A 22,696-nucleotide genomic window follows, 5' to 3' on the forward strand; every position below is an offset into this window, starting at 1 on the left:
TGTAATTTTTTTTTTTTGTTAAATTTTGCTTATATTTAAAAATCTTTGTTTCATTCCAATCTGATTGTGAATAAGATGGCCAAATTACCTGCTATCATTTCAATTGTTTCATTTTAGTTATTACAACAGGCAGCAGCTGGTGGTGGAGGTGGTGGTGGTGGAGGAGGTGGCGGTGGTCAAAACAACATGGGAGCATTTGGAAATTTGGGTAACATTGGTAAGTTCTCTTTTTCTGTATCTGAACCCCACCTCATCCATGCTGTAAAAAACATTTTAAGTAGTTGCTGCCAGATTTTAGAAGCTAGCCCCCCCTCCCCCACCTCTTTATTATAAACTTCATATGGAGAATATCCAACTGTCTTTAGCATTTTTAGTTTTTATTTAATGCCAAGGATTTTAATTTCTCTTTGCAATTTTTTCATTAATTATTAAAGAATTTCCTAACAATAAGCTTTAGCAACGTTTTTTTAATTTTTATTTCAATAGAGCACAAAACTTGATAAACCATGATAGAAATTCATTCAGAAAGTAAATGACATTTTGTTTAATTTTTTATTTAAGCTCTTGTTTTATTTCCAAATGTTATTCTATTGATAGATGTCAATTTAATGTTTGGAATTTTTTTTTATATTTTGGTTCTGGTTTTCATTGTAGACTTGAAATGCTATTAAAAAAAAAAAATCTTTTTAAAAGCATACTCTCACAGTGTTTGGTTTTATAATCGTGTTCTTTCTAACAAAGTCCATGATTTCAGTACCATAGCATTTCTGAATTAATATCTATTTATATAAACTCATATTCTAGGTTTACTTTTTAGATCTTGTTTTATGTCAGAATTTTCTCTTTGTTAAATACAAACCTCATAATCTTTTTCTCCAAAAAGAATTCTTTAAGGAAAGTTTTCTCTTTCAGCTTTGTTTATCTAGGCAATATTTTTAATGACTGGAGAAAAGGACAAATGACGAATAAAAATTGAGTTATAAAATATGAAAAGAATGAAAAATAAAGGAGAGAAAGAAAGGAGTCTGTGAAAGAGAGTATTTTGACATCACAATGAATTTGGAAATCTTTGGAGGGCAGAATATGTTGTGATGTCATAAGACTCCTCCAACTCTCTATCTTACCACATATCCCCATTATTTCATCATGTGATATGCATTGTTTTAGGAGATGACTTCATCAAGTGTGCGCTGGGACAACAAAATCCAGAGTTTTAGTCATAAGTAGATATAACAAAGGCTTACCCAACAGATTATAAGAATGCTGCAAATTCTCTTTATTGCTTATATTATTCCCTCCCTATTTTTCTCCATTAATTTTTTAAGATTTCAAAAATTTCTAATTCTTGACTGTCATTCTTTTCAGTTATACTCTTACTAGTTAGCAATAAATGAAATAAGGTTGACATTTTTTTCTTATAATCTGTGAAATGTAAATATTGTCTCAACAATCTACCACAAAATCACATGAACGTATTTACTCTTTCGCATTGTCACCCAAGTTTTTCGATATTGTAAATTCCATGCATTTTCTTTTAGGTTTGAATACGATGGGCATCCAACAATTATTGACCGCTGCAGCAGCTGCTGCTGCAACTAGCAATAATCCAGGTAAGATTTATTTTGTTTTATACTCATCATTACTAATTAATGCGTGTGCATATGTGTGCACACACTGTTTTTATAAGTGGTTTTACTTGCTTCACTGACGTTTTGATATTCAATAGGTTTTTGTGTACTTTTTGTGTTGCAAAATTCGTCATTGTCGACTCTTGTTGTCTGGCTTAATGGTATTCAGCAGTCCTGAAAACAAATGAAATATCAGTTGAGAAATAATTAAATAGACACTTTACTTCAGCTTTATAGTTTTTAATTTTATATTTTCAATCATCCCTGATTCTTTGCTGTAAGACGTGTACAATAACTGTTTACTACCACTGCTGCAAAGAACTATACTTTCTTGCTACATATGTAGAGTGTCAGATGGAATTTCCATGAACAGAGTTTCTTTCTAAGAATTTCCATCTATACAACACATAACCAAAGGACTTCCCTGCAAACTATAACATTTCTGTTTTTGAATCTAATATCAACAAATACTTGTCATTATCAGTGATGGAATTTTCCTCCTCATTCCATTGTTTTCGGTCATCCCATAATAGTCTTCAGCATTCAACTGACAATCTCATTACTGCTCATCCTCATTTGCCGTTTCCTATTCATAGGTTGTAACTTGTTAGTTTTTTAATATATTAGTCATGGGATGATTCCAATACAATTACAGATTCCCTACTAAATTCCCGATTCTGATACAATTATTAATTCCGATTCTTAATAAATATCTATATATTTAACTAGGCCGATGTTATTTTTCCCGATTACCATAAAAACATGGTTAATGTGCAGATATTTTCTTAAATGTACAAAAAATACTTGGGGGAGGAGTGATCTATAGATGTTAGTTTTATTAGTGGTTTAAAAGCAATAAATATTATTTTATTATTTCTATTAGCAGTGGAAGATTTTGTTAAATAAAAAAGACAAAAGAATCGTTTTTGGCATTGGAAACTATGCACAAATTTTTCCGATTCCAATACCCTAAAAAAGTCAGATTTTATCCTGATTCAAATAAATCATCTCAACACAAATATATATATATATATATATATTACTCATGCAGAATACTGACTGTGCTGAAATAGTGTTATTCTTAACATTGAGTATTTTTTTTTATTTTGTGTTTTTTTTTTTTTTAACTATTATTTACTTTCAGCTAATAATTTAATGAGCAGAAGATACTGTAAAAATTGAATATAACTTGAAAATTATCTCTAAGAAGAAAAATAGCATAATCCATATTCTGCATAAGTAGGATATATTTAATGATAACACAAAATATATTACAGATATAAATTTTTCATAATTTATCCGTGTGATTTTTTTAATACAACTCTATGCTTATTTAAATACCACTGATATTAGTCTTGACGCAAACTGTTAAAACATTACCTCAAAAGCATTTTAATCATGAAAATGAAAATTGCAAATAAAATAGACATTTTCGATGTATATTTCTGTTAGTTGGTCACATTTGAATTTTTGTTGGTTGTTGTTATATTTAAAATTGAAATAACATTTTCAATAGAAATAGACATATCTTAATATTATGTCGCATTCATTTTTGATTCAATAAAGAAAAACAATCCATATTTACAACAAAATGACTATAAATTTTCAGAACCTTTAAAAAACATTTCAATATATTCAGAAATGCTTGTAAATTAACCTTCTCAGTTCTGTTTTTCGAACAGCAGATAACAACATGCATACTTCATCCATTGCACATTCTTTTTCACAAAACCCTAACTTGCTCAATCTGTCTCCCAGATTGTGTACACCAGCAAGCTTCACTTCCCAACTTATTCTTGATAACAATGACTAAGGCTTGTGTGATGGTTCCCTATAGCCAACTTAGGAATTCTGATCACCTTGTGATAATGGTTAATATCACATTAAACTTCTGACCCCAAGTCGAAGAATTGTTATTTAAAATAAGATATCAAAATGCAATAAAATTAATTGCTGCTTATTAATACAAAATGCTGCCTGAGGAAAGTTGATGACGTGAATGGATTGTCAGTTAAATGATGAAAAATATGATGAGATGATTGGAATGCCTAAACAAATTTCCATTACTAATGAAGATGAATTATGGTATTTGTTGACATTAGATTTGAAGATAATCATGCTATAATCTGCAAGGAATCAGACTTCTGGTAATGTTTCCTTAGGATGGGGTGACTAATTCCAAAATTGAACCCATAAGAATGCATTTCAGTTTCTTCTTAGTCATTTTTAATAGTTTAATCTACTGATATCTAATTTTACAAATAGATTAAAACATTACTATAACAAAATGAGTTCTAACAATTTGATTCAATATTGTAATTTAACTTTCAAAATTCTTCGTAAAAAAAAGTTAAAAGTAAAAACTGTCAAAGCTGTTCAAGTGTTATTAAATGGCCCAAACCAAATTCTTTGGTATTGGCATCATTTTCTACTCTTTATGTTGCACATTCTTCAACCAGACTCTGGTGTTCTTTTCAATTTTATATGAACTCTTCTTTCTCTCAAAAATAAAACTGTTTTTGTTTCTTGCATTGTCTCACAAATATTGCATCTTATAGAATGAACAACTAATTAGAATTTGTCCAATGTATAATTTTTTTTAGTTTTTATGCCAATACATTTCTTAATTGATGTATTTTCCAATCTAAAACTTATGATTGTTCATAAAACTGAAAATATTATTTCCAATAATCAACTGATATTTCATTTTTGTTAGTCAAGTTTACACACACACATATAGAATATCGAATAGTTGCATACAGAAACCACATACAACATAAAAATACATTATTCTTTGTACATAAATCATATATATATATATATATATATATATATGAATAATCAAAATAAAATTATGTAATTGAATCCACCAGAATGGATTTCAATATTAGAAATTTGAAAATGCTTTTAGTTTACCTTTGTATTGAGGACATATTTTTTTACATGTTACCACCAAATGTTTTGTTTTTATTTGTTCATCCTTGTGTTTATCTTATGTTAAATGGGTTGGCAAAATTAGGAATTTCTTTTTATGAATTGTGTGTAGTGTCTAGAGAAACACCCAACAGTTCACTGTTAAAGATTGGACCCTATGACATAGTGTTGTTTCTACTTATTAAGAAGACACTTGTACTAGTGTAGTTAGAGTTGATATGTTTAAAAATGTTTACTATAATTCTCATCAGTTTGCTAGTGTTCTTGATTATGTGTGCTAGCCTTATTCTGGCTTATTAATCTTGAGCCTTGAAAAAAAAATGCATGAGATAAATGAGATGTCACTTTGTAAACTTGTGTGCATCTAAAACTTGTCTAAATAACTTGAATCTACTGCAATTCCAATTAGTTTGGTTTTCGAATCATGTTCATTTTTTTTTTTTTTTTTTTTATAATTGTCAGCAATTTTTTTTTACATAGGAGTCATAGCTTCGCCAGTTCAAATGCAAACAATTAAAATCATCTTTGAGTGACAAAATTTATAAACATTCCAAAGCTGATGAGAGATTCTTATAAACATGATCTGAATGACTTTTCGTTTGAATTCGCATTCATTTTCTACTGCGTTTATTCAATGCAACACAGTTTATCTCCACTGTGTATGGTCAAATATTTAGTCAGAGGGGTCCGAATATCTTTAGATTTTTGTATAGGGTTGCCACCCACCTTTTTGACCATCCTTTGGCCCTTTCCTAAGGTCTCCATTTTAAATCCTATTATTTTCTAATTAAGAGTAATATTTTTAATAAAATTAGAATAGCTAAAATAATCAGAAACATAAACTTACAGTTCATTAAAAAAAAAATGTGCATGTTTAAAAAAAAAAAAAAAAAAAAAAAAAAAAAAATTTTATTACTAATAATTTTAATTCTAATATGGTGGAAAGAACTTTAAAACGTTTTATAGGTTGATATTTTTATAAAACTTTTTAATGACTTTTTGAATGGCATGAGTTTATATGTATAATTAAATCATTATTCAACGTTGATTTTTTTTTTTTTACCTAAAATTTATTGATATCTAAAATTTTGTTTAAGTAGAATCCTAGAATTCTAGAAGCTTTGTATTCAACCATTCCTAACAATGCTCAATTTTATTTGCTTTTCTAATGATTCTGACACTAAGCCTCGATTGTTATTTGGCTGCGTAATTTCCACCTTTTTATTGAACATATCTTCATTTTCTTAGAATGTGAAGATTTTTGTTTTACTCGTTTCACAGTTGAATTGTAAAATTTTGTTTACTTTTTGTTGATGTTGTCTTTTCACTCTGACACTTTTTTTTTTTCTTTTCCTTTTTTTGTCCCCTTATAACCTGCAGGCATGTTGGCAGCCCTCGCGGGGTTAAATGCTGGCAGTCTAACCAATAACACTTCTGCCTGCTCCCCTTCCTCCTCCTCTTCCACTTCGTCCACTGCACCGTCTGCTGCAGCAGCAGCCTTGGCGGCGGCAGCAGCGGCTACAATGGCATCACTGGGGGGCAGCAATAGTGGCGCGGGCGGTTCATCGTTGACAGGTACTTAAACCTTCATCTTAAACAATCTGGTTTGCATTGACTTGATGAGCAACGGAATGCTTTGGGTTTGGTTTGGCCCGGTTTATGCTCTCTCTCTCTCATCATGCCATGCAGCTGTCTTCATCACACTGCAGTCACTTGTTTGATCCACAAACCAGCATTTGACACTCCCATACCCCCTACTATATTCTCTCTCTTCTACCCCTTCCCTTTCTTCTCTTCACCAATTCTTTTTATTGTTAGCCAACTGTCCAACAGAACTTCTTTTCCTTCCTTCTATTTCACCGATTCTTAGAACTTTTCTATCACCACTGTAAATGAGTCTCAATGTCATTTTCACTAATCTCAACACCTTTTTTTCATGCAACACTTTTAATCAACATTTCTCACCATGAACACATACCTCTCAACCTATTTCTGACAAAAAAATCAGTGCCTACTGCTGCAACCAACATGTATTTTACTTAAATATGGAATTAACAAGTCGGCTTATTCAAAACTATTCAACAGAATTTCTAGATTTATAAGAATGTACGCACATTTCTAACATAACAATAATAGAATACCTGTTACAGGAGGTGTATGTATGCTAGTTTATAAAGGAATTCTTCAGAGTTTTGCACTGCTTTTATATTTCATTACAATTATTTAGGTGTATGTGTATATATGTCTTATTTCTGGAATTCATATTTCAATTTTGGTCAAAATCAATGAAATGATTTTGGTTTTAGGAACATGTTTAAAATTTAAGGCCTACAAGTTCTTCAAAAGAAATTGAAGTTCAGGGAATCTTCCTTAATTGGTGTCCAACAACTATGGATCAAATTTATGCTAATTAGAAATCCACTTTCAAATGGTAGGTTGTATCTATGCCTTCTAACTACTCTTTTTTCATACTCGACTTTTTCTAGTCTTTACATCATCTTTACACGCATTAAATATTGTTTGATGGGCATTGGTGGAATAGTAGCCTGTCCTGACTTCCTAGCCATGTTGCCATCACAGGAAATCAGATGGATGATAGACTTATAAAAGAACCATCTCAAATAACAATGACTCTTATAAACTTCCATATGCACATTAAATACACTAAGATCATGCAGTAGATGAAAAGAAAATATCAAAAAGTTAGGAGTATTTTCTCTAACAACAAATTATATCAACATAAGTAAATGTTGGGAAAGAAAATATGGAACTGCTATTTGATCAAAACAAGGCAGCATTAAACTGTCAGAATCTGACATATCAAACACATTTGATTCAAGTATTCTAATCAATTATAGAAACCACAAGAATACAAACAAGCAATATGGTACCATATCTCACCATGTTGTGAATTATTTTGATGTGCTCACTATAAAATCAAGTTCTCAATAGGAAGCAATACCTAAAATGTTTGATTTGTTGAAGTTTATTAAATGACATTGATTATTTAGTTTCGGCATAATTCACGTTTACACTCCTATTCCCGTGAGATCATGGAAGTTAAGCAATGTTGAGCCTGGTTAGTACTAAAATGGGTGACCATTTGGGAATTCCTGATGCTATATGTGCTCTCTGCTTATCTCCGCATTGTTTCCAGTCATTTAGCACTTTTTGACACTTGAGCAGTGCCAATTCAGGAGGGATGTGGTTGGGGGTTGCGCAACTCTTGTCTCGCAATTACATGTGCAGCTGCCCTTACAGGAAATATCCATTGTCTCTTGAGATTGAATGGAGGCGTCGAATTTAGTATGCATCGGCCTTCATTATTGTTAGTACTTTGTTTAAATTGAAACATTTCTACCCTGCATTCTTGTACATGTTGAATGTATTTTTTGTCCATTTCACTTGCATATGCATTCACAAATTATCACATTCTATAGAAGTCAATTTATTTTGAATGATCAGTTGCTCATTCAACTTGAATACACTTTAGTGACCATAATGTCTGCTAGCTTTTTAGTTTACTTGAATTTTAAGATGGAATTATATTTTCATTAAAAAAAGGAACACGAATTGAAATTGCTCTGATTTGATAGTCAGTAATCCATCAAGAGCTATGTCAAATTATTCTTACAAAATAAAGAAATAAAAAAAAAACCTAAAAAATTTGAATTTCAGATGAGTAGACTTTGTTAAAAATTAGTATTTCTTTTGGTAATACTTTTAAATAAAAATAACTTTTATGAAAAAATTGGGAAAGAAAAAACTTTTAAACATGAATAGCATAATTAACTTCCTTGAATGTGAGAAAAAGCAAAAAAACTTAATATAGAAAAGATGTTCTAGTACACTGTTGGTTGTTGTTGGCACTTAAAAGCAAAAGTGAAAATTTCTCCCATCTTTCCTTGTCTGTCACCTCATCTTTCACCAATCATCTCCCTAAGGAGAGCCGTGCTGTCTTCTAGCTAAGCATGTAATCACCGATAATTCCAGCTCTTCATCCATTTTCTCTCTCTTGCTCGCTTTCTCACATCCATATTTCGATTTCTTCCATTTTCCGCTTCCACTTATTTCAATCTTTTTAGTTTTCATTGTTGCATTTTGCCTTAAATTTTTTTTTTTTTTGCTCAGATTTTTTTATGTGCACAATAATTTTCTTCCCCTTCAACTGCTTGAATCTGCAAAGATATTGCACTTCTTTTTTCTTCTAATTTTTATAATACATGCATGAATCTTGCATTCATTTTGTCTATCTCTTTATTTTATCCCATTTATTGTGATTATATTTTTATTTGGTTTGCTTGTATTGTCAGTGCATTGTTTTTTTTATTCTATTTTACTAAAATAATTTAGAGATAACTTTGTTTAGCAATCTTATACTTTTTAATTTGTTAGTTTACTAAACCGTTAAAGATGCATATTTGAATAGGAGTTATTAACTTTAATGTATACTGAAAAAAAATGTAACTGATTATAATAGTTTATGAAAAGTAGAACAGGTCTTGGACAGCTTGCTGTTATAGCCAATTGTTTTTGTTCTGTTTTTGTATTGTTTTGTATTCATGTTTTTGTGTTTTATTTATTTAAAAAAAAGAAAATTAAGAATTGAATTATAAATTTTGTTTTTGTTTTCTCTCTCACTGTATGTTTTAAGCTGCCTTAAAAGGTTCAGTTCTCAGCTTCATACATTGGCTAACTGAACATATATTGCTATTGCTTGCCATCAACTCTCAACTAAACATTTTTCTTTGAAATTCCTGCATAACAAATCGATGTCCAAGTTAGCATGTTTGTGTCTGCTCCAACACAATTGCAAATGATGGTTTTCCGATCGTTAAAAATTATGATTTTTCAGATTTGTTGCTGCTCTCATCATGTTGCTCTATTTGTTTTTTTTTTGTTTTTTTTTTTAATCCTTATTTTGCGTATCAACATGTAACCAATCAAAATGTTGTGCATCTTTAAAAGTTGAGCCCCCCCCCCCCCCATTATATGGGGGTAAAAAAAAACATTTTTTTTTCTCTACCATAAATCCACTGCATGGCACAAAATACTTGATGGTTGATGTGCCATAAAATAAAAAATCTGATTCTATTATGTGGAAGCCTTTGTTTAATAGTATTTCATCTCATTGTAAGAATTTAGTTTTAATATTTAAGTAAAAAACCTTTGACCCATTGGATCGGTATTTCTAATATATATATTATTAGATATTCTCATCATTCAGACAATATATACATGAATGTTTTAAGTGCATAATCTGTACATGAATGTTTTAATTACTGGGAAGAAGGATAGATAATGTAAGTAAAAAGCAAATAAGTGTTGAATGATGTAAATAATTAAAAGAAGCAAAAATTTATGCGATCTGAATGTATTATGTCATAAACCCTTTTTTGACTGTGACACACATAGTAAGTTATGCAAATATATACGGAAATTAAGCTACACAGAATTTTCTGTGTTTCATCCAGCATAAGCACTTATACATTTTAGCCTGATGAGTCCTTACAGGGATAGAACGTGAAAAATTTTGTGGAGTTTAATTGCTATATTTTCATAACTTATTACCTAGCTCTACTTGCATGTTGAGCACTGAAAATGTATACATAATATATCTCCTTATAACATTGTACATGGATACATAAAATGATATATTATTGTGTGTATCTAAGCAGTATTTTTTTTTTTCATTTAAACGAACGTTAAAAATAACAGAGCTTCTCTTTCATTATACCTTTTCTATTTCTGATTTGATTTTTTGTGCGAAAATCAAAAATATTAATGTAAGTTTCAAAGGTGTCACGAATGTTGTCGATTCTACGTCTAATCTTTAAGTGAGTAAAGCAAATGAAAATGTCTGGGGGGGGAGGCAGGAATCTCAATCGTAGACAGTAGGGCCTCGAGACAATTGGAGGCCATAGTGTTGGGGAAGCAGTTAACAGATTAAATTCTGAGAAAATAAGAAAAATAGAAAAAATATTTTTAAAATCTAATTAAATAGAAGTTCTGTTTTAGAAATATTTAAATATATCACTCGTTTTAATCCTTTGAGACTTCTTTGCCCATTACGTTATTAATGTCTCCTCCTACCATTTAAAACATTCTTGCACACATGAAGTGTGCATAGTGACAAGCAAGATAGTATCGGTTTTAGTAATATAAATAATTTATATCTTTTTTCCTTAATTATTTGTTAATGATAAAATCTAAGTTTTCTTTTTCTTCAATTGTTTCTCCATGGTCTCAGTCCACAAAATCAACAAAGATTAAATCATTCCTGTAATGATCTGGTCCCTTTGATTGCAGTGTAATGCTGTTCCTGTGCAGTTCTAGGAGGTCCACCCTTCCAGGGATGCCTTCATTTTTTGAGAAGGGGTTAGTTTGTTACTAATCAATCACCTGTAGCACCTTTAGCGGGGAATGCCGACATGGCTGCCCAGGTACTTTTTGCAGATCAGAGTGTACCTCCTTGACTTCTCATTCCTACTTTTCGACCCTGGTGTCTAAGTTCTTGCAGTGGGAGAGAAGTAAACACATGCTATTGACAGGCGTCTGAATTGATAAGTAAATAACACCTGTGCATGCTTGAATCTTTTTTACAAAACACAGACAAGAACTTGTTTTCATTATGATAGAAATTAATATTTTGATTCACTTTTGAACTTGCCGATTTATAGTGGTTATAAATTATTTTCTAGCCAACTGCTTTGAAAATTCTTGTGGATCTTTTCACGTTAAGTTTTTATTAATGCAATCTGATATTGTAACACAACAGAAAACTTTGAAAACATGTTCTTAATAAAGTTCTCCACATAAAAGAACAAAATTAATTCATAGTCCATAGATCAATGAAACAGAGCAGGAATTTAGATTTTTTAAAGGATTATAATAAGAGTTAGAAGATATTTTATCTTGGTAAGGAATGTTTGAATTTTTAAATTAAAAAAAAGTTTGAATTAAAGACAGATTTTCTTTTTTTCTATTTTCTCATGAACAACTCTTTGCACCTTGAAGGAAAACTTTTACTCTTTTTGGAATTCTGCTACTATTAGGATCAGATTTTGTTTCTATATTTGTAAATCTCACTTGCTATGACATGCTCAAAAACATTTTGAAACTATTAGCTTAGAATTCTAGAAGTTGAATCGATACATTTCTAGAAAAACTTTGTCAATGAAATTGGTGCAGTTATTTTAAGACACTAATTCTCATTAAAATAGCATATGCTTCTGTTTTTCAATTTTTAAAGTATACAATGGCTTAAACTATCACTGGATTCTTATTTTTATAAACTTTCAAGACTAAATGGCATAGTTTCTTTATTTTTCTGTAGGAAACTTTTGTTTTTTAAATGTGTTACATCCATAAGAAGCTTTGCCAATCGGTCATATTTTTGTTTGATTGAAAGAGCATTTATTTTTTGTTTGGTCAGTCATTGAAATAGCAGTTTCAGATGTGTCCACACATCTCAGTAAGATATTCTGTCCATTTATTCACATCCACATGTTAAAAATATCATTTTCGATTCTAAATGCACAAATGAAATGCATCTTTAATAATTTTTCCTAGTTTTGACTTCAATTTTGTCATGAAGTTTTGGAGATTTTTTTTTTTTTTTTTAAGACTGTCCTCATTATGTTTAAAAACTTGAGGTGATGTAGTTTTCTGTTTGGAGTTTGATAACTTTTCATCTTTTGTCATTTCCCAATTTCTGTCCTGTCCTCCTCTTTTATTAGACTTGTCTTCATCACTTGCTGACATTCTTTACACTTAATGAAATCTATGTTTTTCTTATTGTTGTGCCAACAACCATCCAGCTTGTTACCTTCAGCCACAACTTTTTTCTGATGCCACTGTTACTAAATAAGCGAATGTTTTTTTTATGCATATCCACTCTTCCTATGCCTCTATCCAGAATGTTTAATTTCTTATCACATAACACAACGTGCACAAATCTGTTAACATTTCCTTTTTCCCTAAAATATTGAATAAATTTTGTGAAAATATTTTGAACATGTCTGCATTTTAGAATCCAAATACTTTCTCAATATTTATTTTTTTAATATTTTAATCAACTTAATTATATGAATATTAATTTTTATTAAGAAATAATTAGCATATTAAGGTTTATAATTGGTTTTGAAACGTATGAAAATAAATTAAACATTTTGCTAATTGTTGGTGTCTTTAAATTTGCTTTGAATCATCTTAAAAGAGATGTCTGTATTAAATATTAAGTCTAAGTGGAGCCATTTCTTTCATTTGTATATACAATAGCAACAAAAGTTATATATTCTACAATATTCTAGATGTACTAATTTTTTACTTTATTGATTGTAAACAAAATATTTTAATAATAGTATTTAAAATTCATCCTTTCAGCACATCTATGTCTTATAAACTATTGTTTAAAATAAAAAATCTTTGAAACCTTACAATTTTGAATGTAGAGTTTCATTAAGATTTGATTAAAGTTCTATTGAAAATTTTAATTGCAAATATGAGTATAAAATGAAATTTTTAATCTTTGATTTCGTCAAGATAGAAGTCTTCAAATTCTTTTTTTTTTTTGCAATTTTTATATTAGTAATATTTTGTAATTTCAAATCAACTCAAATTGTTAAAATTTCCATTTTTCAAATCTTTTATATGTGAATGATAAACAAACTTTACATTTATTAAAGAATTTTTTTTTTTTTTTTAAAATGTTTTTAATGTGAGTTTTGATCATTTCAGGAGAAACCACTAATTTGCAACATTTACAGAACCTTCAGAGTTTGACAGCATTGGCAAATGCTTCTAGCAACCCAGGTAAGAAATCAGTTCTAATATTAACATCCTATTCTAATTGAATTCTATGAAATCGAATGAGGATACTTTGAATGAGATTATTGCTGAAATAATTTTAACTCTGTTTATTTTCTACCTTTTTATTATGATATGCCATTTTTGAGCTTTTTAACATTCATATAAAATGTCATAATTCTGATTCCATAGAAATTGCCAAGATTAACTATGGCATCTCAAAATTATTTGAAGCACTTGTTCCAAACATATCGTTTCTTATTGGCAATTTAACAATGTTGAAATAAAACAATTTGTCTTGTGAATTTGTTTTAAAATCATATCTCAACACAAACTGTCTAGTCTCATGGTATAAGTAAATCTTCAGCACCTAAAAGCATTAGTTATCATAATTGTATATATTAGACCAGAACAGTCTTATTATTTATAGAAACTCGTTTTTGCAAATCGGTCTTCCATTTCCTTTTAATTAATAATCATATTTCAAAATAAAATATAGATGAACACCTAGTTATTTACTTCCTTTTCGCCGCAGGAAGATGTGACACGAGGTTGGAAGGTGGTGAAAGTCAAACCAGCACCACTTAAAAGAGGAGGATTCTGGCTTTTAAAAATTGCCTGGTAGCACTGTCGGCATTCTCCAGTAGGGGTGCCTCAGACAGTAAGCAATAAACTTACTCTACTAAAAAAATGGACGGCAATGACCTGGGAGGGTGGACCTCTTACGACTACTCAGAACTATGTCTTAGCCTGACAGATGCAAGACCACCCCATACTCAAATATTGTCGACTATGTTGAGGATGTATTCTCAGCTGGCATGAATATAATCTACATGGGATGTGATCATCACCAAGAATAGCTATCAACTAGTGGGAGTCTGTGAAAATTCAATTCAGCAAAATAAAAAGCTCACCTAATCATTCATAATATGGGATTATGTTATGTAAAGGATAAGGTGAGATGGCAAGTATTATCCCAGCAGTTGATATGCGTAAGTGTACATTCGGACCATTTTCTTAATGTGGTGATAAAACATGTTTGATATGGAAGATATTATTCAGAGTGGCTTAGCATCTTATCGCGTAAAAAAAAAAAAAATGACAAGCACCTAGACTGGTGTATAACATGCTGTTCTCATAAGTGGCAAATATCTTTCTGAAAAAATTTTCTTTCTTTTCAAAGAATTGAGGCAGTCTAACATAGCTTATATGAGTTGTTTTTGTTTGTGATTTCATACTTTTGATGTTGTGTAAAAGTTTGATTATTGGTTGAAATAATTTTCATGTTTTTTCCATGGAGTCAGTTTGTTAAAATGCATTCTTTCTTAGCTTTGTGTGTGTTTTATTTTTTCTGAATAACAAATGAGTTAAACAATAATTTTCTAAAATTTGATGGAAAAGTTTATTTTTAACCATAACATCCAAGTGAGGTAAAAATGTTGATTGATTTTTACAAGTTGAACAAAATACATAATCACGTGTTTTGCTAGTTTTATTTAAACTTGGGGAAAAAAAAAAAAAAAAGACTTCTGGACTTGTGTACTTGACTAAAGCACTAGTGTAAGATATATATATTTTTTTTGCAGGTTCTTTGAATGCTTTGGGAATGCAAAACCTTGCAGCATTAAATCAACTTGCAGGAAACACCAATGCTTCCAATGCATCAGGTGAGTTGTGCTTTGAATATTCAATGGATACCAAGTTCACTGTTGACAAATGTACACTTTAAGCTCTGTCTTGGGGATGATTGCTAGCTACAGTATTTGTATGACAAATTATATACTTATATGTATATGTATATAAAGGATGCATGTTGACATTTCTAGCAGATTTGCCCTTCTTTCTCATCAGGCTTTTTCTATTGTCCATCAGCTTTTTGACAAAGCATGGCTCAGCTTAACCAAACTCTTGTCCCCCAACTGACGCATTCATTTTTTTTTTTTTTTTTTATCAAAGACTTTGTTTCCATCCTCACTAGTTTTATTTTGTTGTTAATCTTGGCCTTAACATTTTCTTTCATGCTATTTATTTGGTGGGAGTTCATTATTCATTTCTATTAGTATGGTAATTGTTTTTATTTATTTTTTTAAAACAAGGTATATTTACTTGGCATTTTCCAAGTGAAAACAAATTGCTGAGTGGAGGACTTAGAGAAAAATAAGGAAAAAAATATAATCATGTTTACGAATAAAAAAGAAAAATTTGAATTTAATTCTGGTTTTCCTTATTTTTGAATTCAATATCGAATATTGATTATAATGAATGTGCATTGTGTATTAAGTTATATATAAGCAAAACAACATACACAGAAGATTTTGTATAGTTTTATATATTAGATTAAAACTTATTAATGATGACTGTTGTCAACAGCTTAATCTTTTTCAATATCTTTTTATTCCAATATGGTTTCGGCCATTTTGTCTAATTCTCATGATAGAATATGCAAGGGGAACATGCAAGATTTGCATATTGAAGTAACAGTTCACCTCTGATCTTTGTTGCTTATCAGTGTGTATGGTTATCAGAAGAAACTTTGTGCAATAATGCACTGCAGGGACATCTGTGCTCTATATTTGCAGCAACTGTTGCATATCTCTCTTGGCAGCAATATACTTTGAAACTAAGTTACAATTGACAGATGTCCTTAAGGCCAGCTAGAACCCCATAAAAATAGATAATTGATGGTTGGCTAAACTATATGATGTCTAGTGAAGAAAGATGATGTAACTCCTGATAAATAAAACTTTTCATTCGTACTGATGAGTTAATAAAACAAAATTAACTTGTCTTCAAAAATATCAAAACTTTGCTGAGAAAATGGATTGACAGAATATATTCAACGTTTCATGAAATGCAAAACAAAACTTAATATCTAACAATATTAGAAATATGTTAATTGGAAATTATATTTTAATGGAAACCTTTTCTACTTGTCATTCGTTTTGTTATTTAGAGATATGGTTGTGTGAAAAAAAACATTTTTTTTAATTGGCTTGATATCATCAAAATACTTTTGCAAATTTTTTTAAATAACAAATTTCTACAAAAATGGAATTTCTTGATAAAAAGGAAATTGAATATATTTTTTTCAAATTTGATTGAAAGTGTTTTTATGATAGTGTTTCGTTGAGTTTATATTTGAATCTGATAAATTATCATTAAATAAATTTTCATTTGGAACCTCTTTATTAACCTGTACCAATAAGGTTGCCACATATATAGCAACAAAGCAATACCCGTTTATAACTTATGTGAAGACATCACGATTATTATTGCATATTCCTTTTTTTTTTTCTTTCTCATCACAGAGCCTGTCTTCAACTTTTGTCGTAAGTACAGTTTATCAAACTTTACAGATACTTGTAGTTTTATGTATTTTGCCTTTTGGTTCGTCTTTTTGTAATCACCATTTGTCTATTCTCACTGTTTTTAGTACGGCAATAATAATGAACTGAATATGAAACTGATGTTTTGTTTAATATTGTCAGTTAAATATGCGTCGTATTGCAAATTTCTAATCTTCATCTTTTAAATGTTAAATTTAATACATCTGAATTTCTATGTGTAAATAAACATTCTAACATTGTGGAATTATTAGTGTTCACATATTTTTTTTTTTTAAAGCGAGAATTTATCGACCTTTAAAATTAGAAGGTATAAACCATTGTTCATACATCCAACCATTGTTCATACATCCAACCATTGGGCTGTTTCTGCATTTATTTTTATGTTAACTCATACTTGTCATTAATAGTTGTTCATTTATTAGTGCTCTTGTGTTTTTTTAGCCTTCATTTGATTTCATTTTTCATTGTTGTAATTGGTTTTTCTGTTTTACTGTGACCCTATTTTATCTCCTTGTTGTGAATTCATTTTTGTGTAAAGCATCATAGTTATTGATGTGTAGAAAATTAAGTTTTAAAAGTTTTGATATTTTATTTAAAAAAAAAAATGATTGGATTTTGTAAAGTTATCTTAACAAATTTTTACTTTATTTTTGGACTGTTGTCCTCATTAATGTTGATATTTCTATTACAGTTCAACTGATGGCTTCCTTGCATTTTTTTTTTTTTTTTTTTTGTTTTCTTTCAAAACTTGGTAAAATTTTATAAGTCAACATTGATGAGGACAGATGTTCAAAAATAGACCTTGTAAACAAGGAAACATAATTTTGAAATGATTAATTCACAAATACTAAATTTGTTGTGCCAATTTTGCAAAATCCGGTTAAATTTTGTGAATTATCAAAAAATCAAATTTAACCAAAGATAATGCCTTGTTTAACTGAAGTTATGGGTTTTGTTTAAAAGTAGATATTTAAATGTTTTAATGATATTGATAGTCATATAGCTGTTTTAGTATTCATTTTGATTAAAAAAAAATTTTTTTTACCATTTCTCCTTTTTTTCTTTTAATTCTGTTAATACATTATGAACATATAAAGTCGTGCATAAAATTTTAGTACAGGCAAAATTTGAACTTTGAGCATATGTTTTGTGAACTCGGTATTTAAAATACTTTTATTTTTTTAGTTAAATTTTCATTTTATTTGGAAAATTATAACCAAGTTTTGGTGGGGGGGTGGGGGGTGGGGTAAACGTTTCATATGCAGATGATTAAAAGACTAACGACTAAGAAAGCAAAATTCAGACCCATTAAAAATCTAATGTAAATCCTCAGTAAAACATTGGTAGAAATAAAATTATCTTAAAAAAGAATGAATTTTGTGCTTTTATTAAAGATAGATTTATAAAACTTTTATATTAGAAAAAAAAAGATTGATTTTGATCTTAGTTTAAACTGTTACCTTTAAGATATGTAGGCTTGTGAGCAATATTTGTTAATTTTGTTAATATATCGGTTGAATTCCTATCATTGGTCACAATAATTCTAAATTGGTTACAACTCTATCTTGCTGCATCAAGTAATTTCATCCAATGACATTTAAGCAACATATCCTTTCCCCTAATAACACACACAAAAGAAAGTAAAAACAACTGTTTGTTCTATGGTTTTATAAAGCCTTGGTAATTACACCACAAAAAACAACCACTTTTATCATCAGTTTCTACCATGGCTAGAACATTCTGGTCATAGTTGTGGGCAAAACATTTACACAAAATCTTGTTTGCAAAAACTACTTAGTCTTTGTTAATGGTTACAGTGTTAGTGTAACAGTCTTTACGGGAGATAATGATTGTCAAATTCTATTCATGGCATGAACCCTACAAAAACCTTGTGTGCACAAAAATATATGAATGACTTATAAGGCTATATCTGCCATGATCCTTGTCTCGTATTCACAACAAAATATGTGTATGTTTAAATATCTCAAACACTTACTGTATGAAAGCCTATAACAACTAAATTTATCCAAAAAATATTGGTAGGTTTAATCTATTCTATAAAAGTAATTCTCGGTAAAAATTTACTGTAAGAAACTTTGCTTATTGGATAAATTGTAATCTGTAATTTAAAATTCCTTTTATTTAATCTTAGTTGCCTTTGCATTCTGTGCAATTAATCAGAATAAACACATGTTTGAAAGTAATAAAATATTTATTTTAGTAGCAACAGTTATATCTAAAAAATTGTTAACCTATCTAGTCATATACCTCATTTTACCAAGCATCTGGGGATATAAATTAAAAATAAACTTTTTTACTTTGTCATAATTAAAACTTTTAACAATCTTTCAAAAAAGTAATTTAAATGCATTTATTTTTTTTCCGTTTAAACGTTTGATTCTGAATAGAACCGAACATGTTTGGCAGCCTGATTTGATTAGTAATCTCATAATGACCGTCCGCATTGTTATACCCTTAACATTTCTGATTAAATAGTTCCAATGAGAAACACCATATTTGGCGTACCACACAATGAATTAGGCTTGCCACACAATGTTTTCCTTTCCATCCCTAACATCTTTATGACCGAGACGTGTAACTTTTCTATATCAACTCTGTTGTCTTGTATCTTCATACAGGCCAATCCATTTTAAACAGATTTAGTAAGTACATTTTAAAGCTATTATAACATAATTTTCATTTTAATATCTTCTAATAATCTTCATTTCTTATGACTACATCCTTACACTGAAAATATTGCCTTGGAATCATTTCCATTTTTAATTACATTTTTTACATTTTCAATATTAAATTTCTTCTACAATTAAGCAACATAAACTATTTTAGATTTTTCTCTCTTATGTTTTATAATTGTTCACTGCTCATACTTAAATGCTGCCTCTCCTTGTATCATCAGTAAATATGACTTTCAATATTAAATAAAATAAAGATGTTTTTCTTTTTAATAAATTTGCTGTTTGCAGCATTTGTTAATGACTACTCATGTTTTGACTATAAACAATATGAATCCAATGTTTTATTATTCTCTTACCTTGCCCCCCCCCTTTTAGCCATTGTCCTGCCTCTCTGTATAAGTGTTTTTTTTTTTTGTTTTTTTCATATATATTTTGCACTAAACAATACCCATAATAATAATTTAGGAATTAATATGATTCGATAATCTTATTTCCTATCAATTGAATCCAAATCAATATCATAAAGCATTCTGTGAAAATGTGTTTGTTAAAGATTATATTTGCTCATATATATTTATATTATTATAAAATAATTTTAGGATTTTAATTTTGTTCCAGATTGGAGTTTGTATCAAACTGATAAAATATACAATGCTAAAATCCCATTTCAATAAAGTTATTTCTTAAAGGTTTTCCAATTGTAGACATCTTTTCATTTCATAAAAAGATTTTAATCATTTCCTTGTTCATTCTGCTTTTACCACTGATCTTTACCTCGTTCTGTTGGTCTTTGCAATTGATTGAAACATTATAGTCTTTTAATGTTATATTTTAACTAAATGTTAGAAATTTAAACTATTCTTAAATGAATTTTGATTTATTAATTATATATTATTTTTACCTTTGATTTATTATTATAAATTATTTGTGATTTAAGATTATAAATTGTTTTTTTTTTTTTTTTTTTAACTAATATTTATAATTTTAATTGATTTAAGAATTAGATTACCCATATTTTGTTTATTCAACATTGGTTTAAAAGGAATAGGTGTAGACTTGTCAAATTTTTCTATTTTGAAATTATCAAGTTTTTAGTTCTTATTGAAACTTAATTGTTTGAGACTATTTTAGGACAGTCTTTTTTCCTGTTCCAAACCTTACTTTACTTTTGCAATTGTTTATTATACCTATTATATGATTGATCTAAAATATCTGGCTATGCATACCATATTGGAATCTAAACATAGAGATTATTTTTAAACTGAATGTTTCGATTGACTGCATCACAGAAATATAATTACATTTGGTTTCTTTTGTAATCAAAACAAAAGTCAAGTTTCAGGTTTTTATTTTTACAAATAAAACCAATTTTATTTAACTATGCTTTGGAAAATAAAATTAACATACTTTAATTTATTTAATTTAAATAGTTTTATTGAATTTTAAATAATTTCATGAATTAAGACAAATTAAAAGTATGACAAGTTTACATAACTAAAAAGTATAACTCTAATATTTTTAGGAAAAAGAAAGAAATGTAGAAATTAACCTATTAAATAAAATCTATTGATAAAAATATTCTAAATTCAACAACCCATTTTTACCTACATTTTTTTACGGGTTTTGATTATTCCCCAATAAAAAACATGCACTTTTTATTAATAGAATTAAATTTAAATGTTTAAAATATTCTTTAAGATGTTTATTTTACGAATAAACCCCAGAAAACAAAATACAAAACTCTTAATATAATTTAATACAAAATAAAACTAATTCTATAGATATTAAAATGTTTACGATAATAAATCTAATTGATATATTATGAAAAACATATTGATAAAAACGAAAATTGATTTTAAAAAATGTTTAAATTGAAATAAATTGTCTTCAACATGTTATTTCGATTCAGTTATCGACATTTCATTTTAATTCATAATTTTTTTATAAACTTCATTGCTTGACTAGAATATCCTTGATCTTATTTATTTTTTTAAAATTTTATGAATATAATTTTGTTTTTAATTCAATTCTTTAACATTTGGTTTTGGTCCTTCTGGCAAGAAATCTGTTCTGATAACACACTTTGTCTTTTCTAGCCTCTGTTAGTGAAGGAGAAATTTTTATTTTTGTCCTAATCCATAGCTCCCAATTTTGTGAAGCAAGATTTTTTTCACATTAAAAACTGATCTTGTGTCATGAGAATTCTTTTTTTAATTTTTTTAATTACTGAAATTCTGTTTTTAGTTACTATTGGTAGATGATATAAAGTTTTATGCAGTAAAATGAACTAAATTATCCTACACTATTTCAAGACTTACATTTTAGTGTATGGAACTGTACAAAAGAATTTATCGTTTTTGTAGTGTGTTCCTCATTGTGATTGTCATCATGTTTCAACCTTGCCTTCTTCAGAAGCTTTGTGTCAAACTCCTAGAATCATAAAATCTTGAACATAATCGATTACTGGAACTAAGGAATTACATTATTTGTATTCCTTTCTTTTAATCATTCTGACACTTGGAGGAGGACAAAACAAGATGTTCAAATGTGATAACAACTAAGATGACAAACCAGTTTTCAAATTGCAAATTATTTTGATCAATGTTGTAAAAGGAATTCATTTTTATTACTATTTTTCCACTATAAATTTCTCTAGATGTTTTCATGTCTATTTTAAGAATTTTATTTACTACTGATAAATTTTTGCATTAAATAACTCTTTAGTAGATGAAATTTTAAAATGTTTCCATATTTAAAAGTAAAGTGACATACACACAATTGATGCTAGCAATTTTGTTTAAAGTATCCATTTTGCTTATTTAAGATATAGTTGGCAAAAAAACGAGCAAGCATATTTGAAATCATGCCATCTTTTAAACACCCAAAGTATGTTCTAATCAGTCAAAAAGAAAGGTGATTTTCAGACATTCTTCATCTTGTATATTTGTACGACTGAAATTTGAATTTAAAACTAAAAAAAAATAGGAATTATTGACTGGTGTTGAATCCTTTGCTAAATAGCTCGCCTGCTTGATTTCATCTTAGCAATATATTTTACTTTTTTTTATTATGAAGGCATGTTTCATTTTGTGTCGGTGAATCTTCTCTGATTTAAAATTTCTTTAATATTTGCTTAAGAATAATGGCTGCTATGTAAACCTTATTCTCTTGACTGAAATGTTTCCAATGTCTTTGAATTTTTAAATTATTTTTAACTGGAATTGGTAAGTATGGTTCATGCACATGCAATACTGCATCCATTGTCATCATGATGTTGTTGTTA

At 28.8% G+C, this 22,696-nt stretch overlaps 1 protein-coding gene across 50 annotated transcripts in view; it reads left to right on the forward strand.

Annotated features, from left to right (window-relative positions):
• The window catches only part of LOC145286304 (CUGBP Elav-like family member 1), a 425,113-nt gene that overhangs the window by 349,454 nt on the left and 52,963 nt on the right, over positions 1–22,696 (forward strand). For 17 of the 50 annotated variants that reach the window (XM_080135208.1, XM_080135214.1, XM_080135207.1 and 14 more), the window contains 5 exons: positions 118–217; positions 1,539–1,610; positions 13,302–13,376; positions 14,957–15,037; positions 16,679–16,699. In XM_080135208.1, coding sequence (XP_079991334.1) covers positions 118–217; positions 1,539–1,610; positions 13,302–13,376; positions 14,957–15,037; positions 16,679–16,699 — 349 coding nt within the window. Of the gene's footprint in view, positions 1–117; positions 218–1,538; positions 1,611–5,942; positions 6,138–13,301; positions 13,377–14,956; positions 15,038–16,678; positions 16,700–22,696 lie in introns of all 50 variants that reach the window. The other 33 variants (XM_080135175.1, XM_080135178.1, XM_080135185.1 and 30 more) reach the window with 3 other exon arrangements.

This window comes from Euprymna scolopes, chromosome 10 (genome assembly GCF_053919585.1).
Source record: "Euprymna scolopes isolate OS-2025 chromosome 10, ASM5391958v1, whole genome shotgun sequence".
NCBI lineage: Eukaryota > Metazoa > Mollusca > Cephalopoda > Sepiida > Sepiolidae > Euprymna > Euprymna scolopes.